This window comes from Podarcis muralis, chromosome 1 (assembly GCF_964188315.1).
Source record: "Podarcis muralis chromosome 1, rPodMur119.hap1.1, whole genome shotgun sequence".
Lineage (NCBI taxonomy): Eukaryota > Metazoa > Chordata > Lepidosauria > Squamata > Lacertidae > Podarcis > Podarcis muralis.
The window spans coordinates 65,642,619-65,657,695 of NC_135655.1; the positions used below are offsets into that span (position 1 = coordinate 65,642,619).

The 15,077-nt window shown below is 43.5% G+C and overlaps 1 protein-coding gene across 1 annotated transcript in view; it reads left to right on the forward strand.

Moving 5' to 3' along the window:
• The first annotated feature begins 5,840 nt into the window (after window positions 1-5,840).
• Window positions 5,841-15,077, forward strand: part of SPON1 (spondin 1) — a 262,295-nt gene continuing 253,058 nt past the window's right edge. The window contains exon 1 of the mRNA XM_028730502.2: window positions 5,841-6,624. Within this exon, the coding sequence (XP_028586335.1) occupies window positions 6,375-6,624 (250 nt within the window). The 5' untranslated portion in view covers window positions 5,841-6,374. The remainder of the gene's footprint in view (window positions 6,625-15,077) is intronic.

Genomic DNA, 15,077 nt, shown 5'->3' on the forward strand with positions numbered 1-15,077 from the left:
TTATGAATGGTTCTGCATCAACCTGGAAAAAGGTCTTGAGATATCTTCCCCAGGGCTCTGTCCTTGGTCCTGTGCTGTTCAGCATCCTTATAAATGATTTAGATGAGACTGCAGATGAGATGCTTATCAAATTGTAGATGACAAAAAGCGGAAAGGGTTAGCTAGCCCCATAGAAAATACAATCAAGGTTCAAAGCGATATGGATAGATCGAAACCTGAAATTCGACAGAGACAAATGTAAACACTAGCATTTTGACTCAAATACATAAATGAAAATAACATAAAAGGAAAGGTTGCAAGTAAAGGATGGGGGAGACCTGGCCTTGCATGTGATCACACACACAACATGAGCTGGGAATGCAATTCAGAACCTTAAAAGCTATACAGTTGTAAGCTACCTTAATAAATGTAATAGTTCAGCTGTGTTCTATACTGATCAGACCACATCTGGGTATGTGGAGGGGGGGGGGATGTGGTTTTATGCACCAAAACTGCATTGCAAGATCCAGAGAAGTGGGAGTTGCATTCTGATTTACGAGCAAGTCTGAGAGTGTCGGATTCAGTAGATCTGCTGCGAAAAGCAGACTGAACAAATTCTTACTTCATCCCTAATTTCATTACACTTATGATGGTGATGACATGATTCAACTGTGACGGGTGCAAGACCCCCAAACTGGATAATGTTTTGTCACTAATACACTGTGATACACTGGGCTGATTACTCAATATCAGAGTGATTCAAGTCCCTGCTATGTTTTTTCTTGGTGGCAGGGGACATTGGATATTGGACATTGGACACTGGACACTTGATTTCCACAATTTCTTATAGGGTAGTATAAGAAATATAGTATGGATGGGTAGAATAGGTGAGTGATCCATTCTGTGTCTTTTATTCATGATAATTGCTAGTGAACTGACTTAACTGTAGAGGCTAATTGTTCGGACATTAGCACCAATGAAAGCCAAAACAGTTTGGAGTCTATGGCTCAGTGAAGTTTCATACACTTCTGTCCAATAGAACTTATTGATATAGACTGTACAGGACCCACTCCTTCCAGGCAAAGTTTCCAAAATTTGCTTATTCCCTTGACCCTGGAGACAATGGGGAACAATTGCATCTTAATATTCCTTTTTACTTTCCCTGGAATAAAAACGATGAACCATTGATCTAAAGGCAAAAACAAAACTTGTTATGTAAGTCTTCCCAGAAAACAGGAACTGACAATTCAGGGTGAATTCAGGAATGTCACAACCAAGTTAGGGGGGAGAAACTAATTACAGGCAGGAGCCATTTTAAAAGGGCCCAGGAGGAAGCTATTAATTAAAGGCACTGTAGCTGCGAAAACGCTTGGTAATAGCTTCCAACTGGACAAGCTGGTGCTGCAGTTGGATTTTAATACTTCTTGTGTGTGCTACAAATCAGGCCTTAATAAAGACAGGAGGATAGATGGAAAACACTGGGAGGCAATGCTGGGCAGCAACATTGTCTGGATTCTTCATAATAATGGAGTGAAAAATTAGGTCTGTTCCAGAGATAACAGCTAGTGTGGAAGCTACATATATTTAGGTCCAGGTCCTGAATGGTAAAAAAAAGAAAGACTCTGGCTTTTTGCATGATGGTAGCATATTAGCAGGGGCAGATGAAGGTGGCTAAACTCAATTATTTAAAGTGCAGGAGGTTTCCTGGAATCAGTCATTCCAGGCGTTAGCTTATACACCCATGTTCATTCCTGCACACACTTCTTCCTAATCTAGAGGCACAGAATTAAGAAATTTGACCTCAGTAACCTTTCAAATGAATCTTTTCCCTTATCTGACAAGTGAACTCTTGAGTTTTTGCAAAACTCACGATGACTGTTCTCGATCAATGTTCTACTAAACTCCTTAAAGCCATCATTCAACTTGCAACAGCATGCCGGAGCTATCTTTGCCCTGACTCAATCAATCTTTAGACAGCCTGGTTTACCAGAACCAGACCTTTAGTATGTGGGTACCTATACCATTCGTTCATAATTTTATTTGTATGCTGCTTTTCCACAAACAGAAACATTCTCAAAGCAGCTTACAAGAAAGGAAACATGAAAGCATTTCAGAAACAAACAGCACAAAACAGTTTCATAGTAACAAAATAAAACAACAGCAAATACAGCAACATACCAAATATCTGTCTGTCTGTCTGTCTGTCTATCTATCTATCTATCTATCTATCTATCTATCTATCTATCTATCTGTCAGTACTACAAATATAACAAGATTACATTAACAACATCCAACAGCTTCATCTTGATCCTAGAAACAGCTCTCCCATGATGTGGCTCACAGTCCCTCTCCTGAAGTCACTTGCAAGGATTGTCGTGCCTGCCCCAACCTCATAGGCCTAACAAAAGGTTTTGCATTTTTTGCATCAACCTGAGATCCTACACAACGACCCTATTAGTCTTGATAAATATTTTAAAGCATTTTTTAATATGGGCTTATTGCTCATTTAAAGCACACAAGCACACCCATCCAAAAACAATCCTGGGAACTATATTCTGTTACGGATGTTGGGAATTGTAAATCTGTGAGAGTTAAACAAGTTTCCAGGACTCCTGGGGAGGGGATGTGTGCATGGTGTATATGCAGCCTGTAGTATGAACTGGAACAATGTGAAATAGACTCATGCTTTTCTACTTATTTAATCATCCATTTTGTGTCCAGAAACTAGGATGAAAGTGCATGGTGGTGGTGATGATGATGATAATAATATATTTTCTAAAGAGCGGAACGCACTATGTCACATTGTATAACATAGGGCCATAGACTAGACGCAGTGTTTCCCAACCTTGTGCCTCCAGCTGTTTTTGAACTACAACTCCCATCATCCCTGACTAGCAAGACCAGTGGCAAGGGATGATGGGAATTGTAGTCCAAAAACAGCTGGAGGCACAAGGTTGGGAAACACTGGACTAGAGTACTTTCAAGGAACCTTTCAACAGTGAGTGATCTGAAAAGGAATCTGTGCCATTCCAGCTGCAGGACCCTTTCACCTTCAAGAGAAGACTCATTTCATTTAGGCTTACTATGAGAATATTGCTAGAACACAGCCAATACATTGTGGGAAAGGTCACCCATATTGGTTGTTCACCATGAGCGATCTACTCATTGAGGAATCAGGTGGTCTATTGGGACTCAAGGCTATTGTTGTAGATATGGATCCACTCTCTTTTACCCATTCAATTCATTCATCTGCCTTCATTAACCCCTCCTGAATTATCACCTGAAATGGAGGGATAAAATAACCCCTGCATGATCCTTTAAAAATGTACGACAAGATGCTTCTTAGGTATGAGGAGAGAATGCATTCACTTTAAAGGAAAATGATGAGGGCACAAGGAACAGTCCTTTTCCTTCATCATATTATCTTCCCTAGTAGCTGCTGTGTCCTGACCAGTCCTGTGCTTTTCCTGTAGCGAGGGATGAAAAAATGCCAGAGATGCATGCCTTGGTGATGATGGCCGGTGGATTGGAAATATCTAAATGATGCATCCTGCCTGGTGCCTGTTGGTGGTTATCTCTGGCTTTCTCAGGGGCTCAGTATGTCTTGAGTTGGCAGGGGTGCCAACCTGAATAAAATATTGGGGGGACAAGTAAGCCTCACCCCAGATAATTGATCGCAAAATATGGTACACACACAATTTGAATGGTAATGCCCATCAACTTTGGGGGCCTGCCCTCTCAAATATTTTATTGGGAGGCAGAGGAACCTCAGTCCCTAGGAGTTGGCTTCTATGGTTGGCAATGTGGACCACCAGCAGCAGCAGTTGGCCACAAATGTGCAAAGTAAGTTAGACTGAAGACGTGAGAGAGCAGAAACTCCAAGAGTCCCTTTTCCAGCTTACTTTACTTATTTCTTTCAAGGGGCTCCTGCTCAGTCCTGATTGACAGTTTTGCAACAGGCCAAAAGCATTCTGCAAAGCGAACCCAATTACAAAGGCTTTTGAGCCACTGAAAATATTGCTGCTGACATGCCTTTTCATCCCATTTGTGGTGGACCTCAGGCCTGGTCACTGGGCATCTCCCTGGGGAATTACTCCTTTCCAGGCCACAGCTCTTTCTGGTCCTGCTCTCTTGCTTCCACAAGCGCTTTTTTCCTGGCTTGTTGTTTTCCTCATAATGTCTCTTGAGGAGCTGAGGACAGAGAAAGATCTAGGTAGGTGTATAGATCCCTTTGACATCTGTGTGGCTGAAACATAGGGCTTCCCACAGATTGATGTTTGTTCCAATTTAGTAGTAAACAGCGACTTTTCCCGAGAAAAGTGTTGGGACAAAAAAACCCAAAAAAACAAATCAGACCGGTGCCTAGAAATCGTGGCACAAACAGAAGAGTGGGCGAGCCCTTACTCTGCATAGGTAAGAGTCACAACTGTTGCTTCACCTGCTTTGGCTTCTGTCCCCACCTGGTCCTGCTCACCCATGTGGCCCTTGGAAGGTTCCTGACAAGGGAATGTGGCCCTTGGGCTGAAATAGTTTCTCCACTCCAGACCTAGCAGTTATTCACTCCAGACCTACCATCAGGTATTTTACCTTTCTGGTCAATATTCTTGCCTTGGATCCATAACCAGGTGTTTTGGTGTAGGAAACATGCTTTGTACCTGAGGGAGTTGCAGTTCATTATTGTGTTGTTTCCTGCACTCTAATCAGCCAGGTCCCCTGCTGGTACACCCAAGCCTTCAAACCTTCCCGCCTCAACTGCACTATCCACCAAAACTAGCAGCTCTCCTGCCTCCATCCAGTGGTGCAGTTTGGTAGTTGAAGACTCTGGGATTAATGATATTGTGGAGACCACCTTGAGATGGCAATGTCCATTATTTGGCTTGTGTCAACATGTAGCAAGGCAACATGTCAAGGAAGTAAACAAGGAACATATCAAGGAAATAAACAATTATCTGACTTTTAGAAGACATCTGAAGGCAGCCCTGTTTAGGAAAGTTTTTAATGTTTGATGTTTTATCGTGTTTTTAATATTCTGTTGGGAGCCGCCCAGTGTGGCTGGGGAAACCTAGCTAGATGGGCGGGGTAGAAGTAATAAATTATTATTATTATTATTATTATTATTATTATTATTATTATTATTATTATTATTATTTATTATTAACCCTCCTGCCAGTTCTCCTTAAGTGGGATCCCAAGGGCACCACTGACTCCATCCACCATACAGTCACAAACCACCTGCCTTATTCTATAACATTTTTATTTCCAAGTAAGTGTCACTGAATGTATTTATTTATTCTTTATTTATTAAATTTCTAGACTTCCCTTCACCCTCGGATAACCAGGCAATTTGTCAGTAGTGCTTTCTTTCGAGTAACCACACATAGGATCGGGCTGCTGTGCAACACATCTTCTTCTTTTTCTTCTTTTATTTGCTTTGGGGGCATCTCTTTAGCTTTGTGCGGTTTTGTAAACCGCCCTGCGGTCTTCGAATGAAGGGCGCTCTAGAAATTTAATAAATAATGATAAATCCTTCAAATAACAAATGATACCCCCTTCTTCGTGATGCTGCCAAAGTTTGCCCTTCGGAAACTTCAAGCCTTGCGGGAGGCTTGGAGGTAAGGGCGGCTTTGACACGTGTCCCTCTACCTCAGGGGTCCTCTGCCCCGGGGGAGGCTTTTTAAGGAGGGCATTCCGCCTCCGTGTCCCTTCTCACCCGCGGAGTTTCTATAGACTGGGGCACGGATTTCGGTGATCGGTTCCCAAAGCACCTCCCGTTCGATCCGCCCAGTGGGGAACACTCCCCACCACACACACACACACACACACACACACACACACACACACACACGTGTCTTGGCGCCGGCGCCGCGCAGCCACCCACGCACCCTTGCTCCGCTATTTCGCCGACCCCTGCGAAGAGAGCGCGGCTGCCTAAGTAAACATCGCCGAGCTGCTAATCACAAGGTCTGAAACAAAACAGCACTTCACTTCGGATCTGGGCAAGATCAGTCCTCCTCCTGCTGCTGCTGCTCTCCTTCGCATCGGCTAAGGTGGTCCTTGAGATCGAGCCGCTTCCCTCCCTTCTCTCGCTTTTCCTCCGCGCACCGGGGGAGCAGCCGGGGGGTCGGGCACCCATCTCGGGCTGCAGCCGAGCGCAAGCTGCGTTGCTTAGTTCCTGGCTTCGCTTTCTCCGGAGACAAGAAGAGGGGAAGAGAGCGCGCGGAGGGGAGGGGGGGATCTTTCCCTTGCCCTCGCTTCCAAGCTGCCCATGCTGCGATTTTTATTTCTCTCTCGCCGCCCCAGCCAGATCTAACCACTGCCTCTTTGTCGAGTCTGCTCCCCTCCCCGCCACCTCCCGCAAAGTTGCTGTCGTCGTCGGGGTTTGAGAGCGCCCCAGGATGGGGCTTGATCCTGCAGCCCCTCGCCAGTCTCCCGGGTACTGGCGAGCCTTGCCGCTGCTGGCGTGCGCTTTCCCCTTGGTGACATTCGCTTCCTTCGCCGACGAGACCTTAGAGAGAGCCCCCAAATCCGAAGGCTACTGCAGCCGGATCCTGCGAGCCCAAGGCACGAGGCGAGAGGGATATAATGAATTTAGCCTCCGCGTGGAAGGCGATCCGGATTTCTACAAGCCCGGAAACAGTTACAGAGGTGAGTGGGGCTGGCCGCTTCCAAAGGGCGCAGCAAGTGTCGGGCAACTAACCGGGATGGTGGGCGGGGGGGGGGGGGGGAGAGGTCTTCCTCTCCGGACGGAGGCAACTTGCTGCGATGCACGACGCTGGTTAGGGGGGTGGGTTGCTTTGCTACGCAAATAAGGAGCAACACTTGTTCTGTTTTTTAAATCGAGTTTGTGTGTGTTGCTATCTCTCCCTCCCCACCCCCTTAATGCTTGCTAACGGGGGTAAGAGGAAGCCCTGTTCTACGACGCAGCACCCAGACTTGCTCTTTTTACCTTAATTGCCCCTTGCACTTTTCCAGCGTTGCGCCTGGAAATTATTTCACTTGGCAGAAGATACTTAATAGGCTGCTAGTGGTCTTGCTGTGAGACAGGAAAAGGAATAGGACTAGAGCGCAGATGGGCCAAGAAAAGGCACCAGCTTTCCTCACAGTTTCCACTTAGGTCCCAGGCTAACTACTTGGCTTTTATGCTACTTGTAATTCCTGCCCTGAGAAAGCACTCTGCATGCCCTCAGGAGCACTCAGGATGAGCCCTGGCACTGAAAACATAGTCCAAGAAGTAAAGAAAAACATGGCAAGTGGATGAAGGAAAAAGAGTTTCACCTATCCCTGACAGCAAGAGTCCAGCAAGAGGGTGAATATTCTACAAAACGTTGCTCAGAGGTTTCCTATAGTTTTCTCAGAATCAGAGTGTCTCCTTATAATAGGGGAAATATCTACAAATCACATTTTCAGCTTGAACAGCAGATCATTGTTAAGATAATAATATCTAACTTCCCTAGCAGGGCACTTCATCCCCCCCACCCCATGATTATTATTTTAAAATATTTTGGGAAAATATTTAAGCCCACCTTGAATGCGCCCTTGAGCAAAAGTGTCAGATCTCATTAACATTGCAAACTCATTAACCTAGTTACCTTATGGTAGCCCCAACTTTTGAGGTAGGCATCTTCCCCCACCCCCACAACCTTTAGCTAAAGTAAGTGAAAGAGCATCCTTCTTCTCCCATGAGGCAAACCCAGACAGGATTATATTCTTAGGAAAGGGAATGTTATCCACTTGTGAATATTTGGGATTTGGTGTGTTTTTTTACAGTTGGGAGGAAAGTGGGTTGAATAAAAGAAATAAAGCTGAATCTACATGTAAAACAACCACCATACCCTAAATTATTCTCCATGAACAGGTGACCAGCTAAACTTTGAGTTTGCAACTCTTTTCTGTGCCAAGTCAACTTGGCACCTGCCTATTTGGTTTCTTAATGGCCTGGAAATATTCTTGCAAAGGTTTGAAAATTACTCGCAGTGAAAAGTTCTACAGAGTATTGTTTTTAGTTGCCAAGAAGGGTTTTTTGTTTCTTGGATCTGGAGGGGGAAATAGACTCTCAAATAAACTTCCAGAACAAACTTGGAGGAAATATGAAGTTTTTGCCAGCAGAATGCAATCAAATAATCATTTGCACACACATTTACGAGTGGTAAAAGTTTTCAGATTCTGATCTCTGGCTCATTAGAGGATGTGACACTGGAAATTTAGCACACATTACTTGTAGTTTTCAAAGCTAAATTCTTCCAGATCCTCCTAAAACTTAGCCAGATGGGAGGAGCATGAGAAAATGTTGTAAGTATAACTTTATGTTTCCTACAGCAGTTTAATGTTGTCACTTAGCTTTATTTTTATTAACTGTCACAAGAATTTAACAAGTCTCTCTCATGCAACATGAAATGACATCACACAGTCTGGGGGAAAAATCTTTCCTAGGCTTAGTTGTTTGGTTTTTTTAAAAAAAGTAATAACAGTGATCTTAGAAAATATCTGTCTTATCTGAACAAAATCTGTGTAAGAGGCAAAGCTGATTAATTAAGGACAAACTGAGGCTTTGTTGCCTATAAATTACCAGGAAGCAAGAAATACTGTGCAGAAGATGCTGAGAAAGACAGCTGAGTTATAGCCAAAGATTCAGCAAATGATGTTAACAGGGACTGAGAGCATTAGTGGGAGAGAGGGGGAACCTCCTGGTGCCAAATCCTTAGTCTATTTCTTATGTGTTTTTGTCACTGCGTGGGGTTTCTGGTAGAAGGCTTTGCCACCTGGAGCTGTTCTTCAAACAGAAAGAGCAAGCATGATTTTCCTGTTCACAACTGCTACTTCTCTTTGGATGAGCACAGGGTGTGAGGTGGTTTTTAACCATGGGAGGAAGATTCACACTTTTGCAGGGAGAGGAATCAACACATGGCAGAGCTGGCAGAGGGAGGCGGCCACTTCAGGCAGATGACTTGTTGGTTATTTAATTGATTGTCATGGATATGTGCTGCCAGGGAGATGAAGAGGTGCTTGTGGGATTTTGTGCCTTGGGTCCACCTTGTCTTGGTGGAGGGCACCATTTGCTGCTCCACCTCAGGCAGCAAAATATCACGGGATGGCCTGGAACTTGGGACAAGTTGTTTTCCCGCCTAGCAGATGCTTCACACAACTGATTTCCCCTTTGGCCATAAGTTCAGCCTCCACGTGGCAGGATGTGTCTGGAGAACGTTCCTGTGGAAGAGTTCACCACACATTTCTCTCTTTACTAGCATATGTTCAGGACATGTTGATAATCTGTGCTGCCTTGTTTGCATTCATGGGCTCAAAAGGGATTCTGTCACGTGGAGGGTAGAAAACATGGCCACATGTGGAAAGGTGCAGCTTGTAAAACAACAGTCAGTGCTCTGTGGTGCCTTTTGTCCTTTCTAAGGAGGGTGGCCATATGTCCTACTTTACAGAGAACACTCCTTGATTTGAAGGGCTTAAAGATAAAGAGCCATTAAACGGGGGAGAGCAGAGAGGGCCTAGGAATTGCCCATCAACAGTTAGCATCTGGACAGCAGACTAAGCAGGCACATGTCTTATCTAGCCTTCCCTACTATCCTTATATGTATTTAAGTTATACTCGTTGTTTCTAAATTTGCACCTATACATACGGCTTTTTCTGTAACAGTACCCACCAGTACAGAGTACCATGACCTTTTTCTTTGCTGCCCATGGCAGCCATTTTCTGTTGGCACCCATGACACTTTTATCAGTATATCAGCACCTCATTTTTTTTTACCAAAAGCAAAGCAATTATTCATATAATTAGTGGGTGCACATTTTAGGCAACACTGAGTCCCATCCAGTTTGTTCTCCCTCTCTTACACTTCTTCTTTGGAGGCAATATGTAAAGGGCCACTGAAATAATTTTGTGCAGATGAGAAAAGCCTCCTTCCTGTCAGTGTACTTGATTTATTTTAGCATTCTCACCAAAATACACTCCCTGGGATTCCAGGGTGGGGTGTGGCGTGGCTAGCCATTTAAACTACTATTTAAATGCAGTGCCTATATGTGCTTTATGTGGTATCTGTAGTGATTGCATTGTTCCAGAAGCAATAGGAGAGATGAGATAAGCCTAAAAGAGTTGTCTTCAGCTGAGAGCATGAGGAGAGTAAGGTAGGAAAGTTCCTTCTCTGCCTGTTCCTCAACCTCCCAGGTCTTCCTTTGCCTGAAGCATGACAAAAGTCTAAGGCTGCAATGTTATGTACATGTAACTGGGAGTAGGTGCAACTGAACACAGTGGGACTTATGCTCAAGCAAACTGAATATGCATATGATTGTGCTGTGAAGTCTACATTTGGGTCCCCGTTATCCTCTTGCCTGCTGTATCCAAGGTAGCTCTCTCAATTCTTTCAGTTAAGTGGCAGAGGAAGTCATTGCCAGCTCTTTTGATTTTCTTTTTAGCATCATGAGTGTAGGTGTTTTCCTAACACTCTGCCTGCTAAAACTTTGACACTCTTAGCAATAGTTTAGAAAAACATTTTTCATTTTATGATTGTAGGTAAAAAGCGTTAAAATATGGCTGCAGACTGAACCCTCCCCTCCTGAAACTAAAAGATACATAAGTACCTGTAATAAACAATTCCTGAGCTTTGCTTTTTTACAAGCTTACAATTTCTGTTCTAGTCCTGTCTCGCAGAGCTGCCAAATTTGCATATACAGTGGTACCTTGGTTCTTGAACGTAATCCATTCTGGAAGTCCGTTCGACTCCTGAAACCATTCGAAAACCAAGGCACAGCTTCCGATTGGCTGCAGGAGTTTCCTGCACTCAAGCAGAAGCCACGTCTGATGTTCGGCTTCCAAAAAAAGTTCACAAACTGGAACACTTCCAGGTTTTCGGCGTTCGGGAGCCAATGTGTTTGTCAACTAAGCTGTTTGAGAACCAAGGTTTGACTGTAGAAGAAGAAGAGGAGTTTGGATTTGATATCCCGCTTTATCACTACCCTAAGGAGTTTCAAAGCGGCTAACATTCTCCTTTCCCTTCCTCCCTCACAACAAACACTCTGTGAGGTGAGTGGGGCTGAGAGACTTCAGAGAATGGATTAGCCCAAGGTCACCCAGCAGCTGCATGTGGAGGAGAGGGGAAGCAAACCCGGTTCACCAGATTACAAGTCTACCACTCTTAACCACTACACTACACTGGCTCTAAAGACAGTAACAAAGAATAATCCCACAGGATCAGAGCAAAGGCCTATCTAGTCCAGCATCATGTCACCCACAGTGGCCAATTCATAAGCAAAAGCACTCTCTTGTTCATGATCTGGTATTCAGTGACATACTGCCTCTGATGCTGGAGGTAATATATAGCCCTTATGACTTGTAGCCATTGATAACCTTGTTTTCCATGAATTTATCTACTCCTATCAGCCCAGCCAGCATGGCTATTGAACAGGGACTGATGGGAATTGGAGTCCAACCACTTCTGGAGAGCCACAGTTTCTGCGCCCCGGTACCATCCCATCAATGTTGGGGCAAAGGGCAGGAAAGTAGTATTACGTACACTCTTATGTGTGGCACCCACCATATTATGCTCTTCTTACTGAGATTAAGATGGCTCCAAAGATAGGTGTTTCCATCAAGTGAAAACCAAGTGTTTCCTGATGCCCAGTGTCCTAGTTACTGTGCTGTGTTTGAGTCATCAGTTTTAATGGATTTTATATTATTTTAATATATTAAAAACTACTTTGGCATTTTGCTACAAATGAAAATCAGTACATAATTTTTAAAAGATTAAATAACTGTGGGAGTTTTGGTTTTCTAGAACTGTGAGCAGCAATTCTGAAACCGAAGCAGAGAGAGGCTCACTAATAGTTCATCCTGACTCCCACCCCTTTAATAGACATGGGACTGTGCCTGAGGGCCCTTTCATATGCAGCAACAATTGTGTGGGGGCCTCCTTCCTATGGTGTGATCTAATGCTGCTAAGGGTTACAATGGGGTTAATCAATCTACATTGGTGGGCTTAATGGCATAGGTCTCTCTGCAAATAGAGGCTTCTTGGAAGGGAGAGTGTTGAAGGAGAAAAACACTCGCCATTTGCTGCATCCACAGGGTTACATAGCATCATTGACACATAGCCCCACCTTTAGGTATGTGAGATAGCATCACAGAAAAGTAGCCAGCTAACAGTGGCTGTGTAAGAAGGCACAACATTTTGAGTAACCATCCACAACTGTCGATGTCACTATCAAAGGTGGGTAGGGAGCTTTAATGGAGAGGAGCATGTATGAAAATCCCTTTGACTCAGCAGCTTTATGTTCAGAAACCATTGGATACATCCTTATGTCTGAAAGTACTTTCAATTTCAGATTTTAAAAACTCAGTGCTTAGATAAGCTTGGGGCTTTGGCCGGGGTGGGGTCAGAAATATCTTAGCATGAAAAGAGCCCTGCTGGATCCGGCCAAAGGACCACCTAAGCCTCTCTGCTCATTGTGGCAAACCAGATGCCCAGGGGAAGACCATAAACATGTCAGAACTCTCCGCACCTTCTGTTTCCAGCAACTGGTATTCAGAGGCATACTTCAACAGTGGAGGTAGAACATAGTCATTGTGGCTAAGAGTTATGGAAGAACCTTATCCTCCATGAATTTGTCTAATCTTTTAAAGCCATCCAAGTTGGTAGCCATTACCATACCTTGTGGTAGCAAACTCCCCAGTTCCCCAGTTTAACTATGCAGTGTGTGAAGATGTATTATATTTTGTCTGTCTTGAATCTTCCAAAATTCACCATCTATTTTTCCTCTTTTACTATTTGTCTAATAATAATTATTTATACCCCACCCATCTGGCTGGGTTTGTCCAGCCACTCTAGGCAGCTTACAGCATATATAAAAACATAAAGCATTAAAAACTTCCCAGCCTTCAGATGTCTTCTAAAAGTTGTGGTTCTTTATCTCTTTGACATCTGAAGGGAGAGTGTTCCACGGGGAGGGTGCCACTACCAAGAAGTCCCTCTTCCTGGTTCTGTGTAACTTCGCTTCTCGCAGTGATGGAACCAGCAGAAGACCATCGGAGGAGGACCTCAGTATCTGGGCTGAGCCATGGGGGTGGAGACATTCTGTCAGGTATACTGGAATGTCCAGCCTGACAAAGAGTTGTCTACATGTCACACAATGAACCTTGCATATAGAAAGCATGCTGGTCCTAACAAAAGGGGTCACTTGGCTGTCTTTGTGATTGGATTTTGTTTTGCTTGGATTTGTTTCACAACCTGGTTTGGATCATCAGATATAAATTTGGCCCCAGTCCTACACATTGCTTACATGATCTGGAAGGTTTGACACATTTTACTTTACATGCATAAATTTGTAAGTCACCAAGACAGACACAGAACATTAATTTAGATGTGCAGTTCACAAGGGGCTTGATAAACCTACCTAAGTGTGTGGGTGGGTGGGGCAAACCAGGAGGGTTGCCTTGCTGAGCACTGGTCAAACCATCATGCAGGGCTGATGGGTTGTGTATGGCTTAGGCTGCAATCCTATGCATACTTGGTTGGGAGTAAGTTCCACTGAAATGATTAAGATGGGACCTCTCCTAGGGAAAAGCACCAATTGGCCTAATTGCTTGGAGTTATAATGTGGGGTTGGGGGCCGTGAGATAGAGGCTATTGTAGAAACCCTACTAGAAATAATAGTTGGCAAACTTTTCCCAATTTGGGTGCTGTATCAGTTGCAATGCACTTTTCTCTTGATTACATACTGGCATGATATTGTACATGAGTACATGGATGGAAATAATAATTGCTAGTTTGTAATTGTGAGTCTGCCGTTTAAAAAGAACACAGCATTACTATCAAATGCAGAAACTTTTAAGTATGAATACACTGGGAGTATTTGTTTGATTTTAGTATTCATGTATTCAGATTTTGCCCTATAACCAGGAGGACTGGGGAAATGGGATGGGGGGCTAATAACCAGGAGACTCGTGTAGTCAAATGACTCTGGACGGCTGTAGCACTGACTTCCACGATGTGATAAAATTAGGAGGCTTGCCATATAAATCATGAGCACTAGATGCTCACCTACTCATGAAAGAGAATACTAAAATGAGAACACATAAAATTATTCCCATAAGCAGAAAAAAATAGATCGTACTGAAGAGTCCCTTTTATTGGTTTATATTAAACTGGAATAATACACTAGTTCCATCAGAGTGTTGAATACTGGTTTGAATTCTCCACTGTATACATTCTTTTTAATAGAATAAACTGTGATCTGCAACCAGTTTAGTTAAGCGTTATGCAATCAATCTGCAGGGAATTCGCAAGTAATTTTGTCCATAGAAAGTGTTTTAGTTTTATTTCAAAGTGGGTCCTCCCCTGCCTAAAAAGTAACCAACAAACAACTCCTCTTTGACAATTTGATGTGACATTTTGGTTTATTGGGGTCTCTTCTGAAAAAGCAATATGAAAACTGAAGTACATTGTTTAGTACAGAGTAGAAAAATATATGGGGAGAGAGATCCATTCCCTTCGGCAATGCACTTTTGACATTTTGCCTAGCTTTGCATTAGTCAGTGCTACTGTGGCTTTGTTGTATAAAGGAAGGGAATTAAGCATTTATCTGTGTAGCTGTGATCCCATCACATTTCTCTGTAGGAGGAACAAATGTGAATCCTACTAACTAAGAAGGGATTTATACAAGAAGGGGTGGAAATGGATATTGACCTAATGAACCACTGCCATAACATACTAATTCTGTTTGCTGAGTTTAGCTTCTCCTGAGATTGTACTTGTTTTCAGGAGTGATATTCCACTAAGATTTGCTCAGAATAGACCTATTGAAATTAATGGGCATAACTTAGTCAAGCTCATTGATTTTAATGGGTCTACTCTACATTACTTTTATGTGGTGATCCCCCCCCCACGTGCTTTTCCCAACCATTCTGTCAATGAGAAAAGGAACTGCATGTGGAAATTATCAAAGGAGAAAGAAAAAATTTCAGTAAATTTTTCATAGATGAGGGGTAGGTTTTTTGCTGAGCTTGCCTCGGTTTCAAGGTGACCATGGGGTGTTTGTGAGTGACCTTTCTTTCATCTCCCCCATGGTCTGCACTTCCTGGGTGACTATACTTTCTG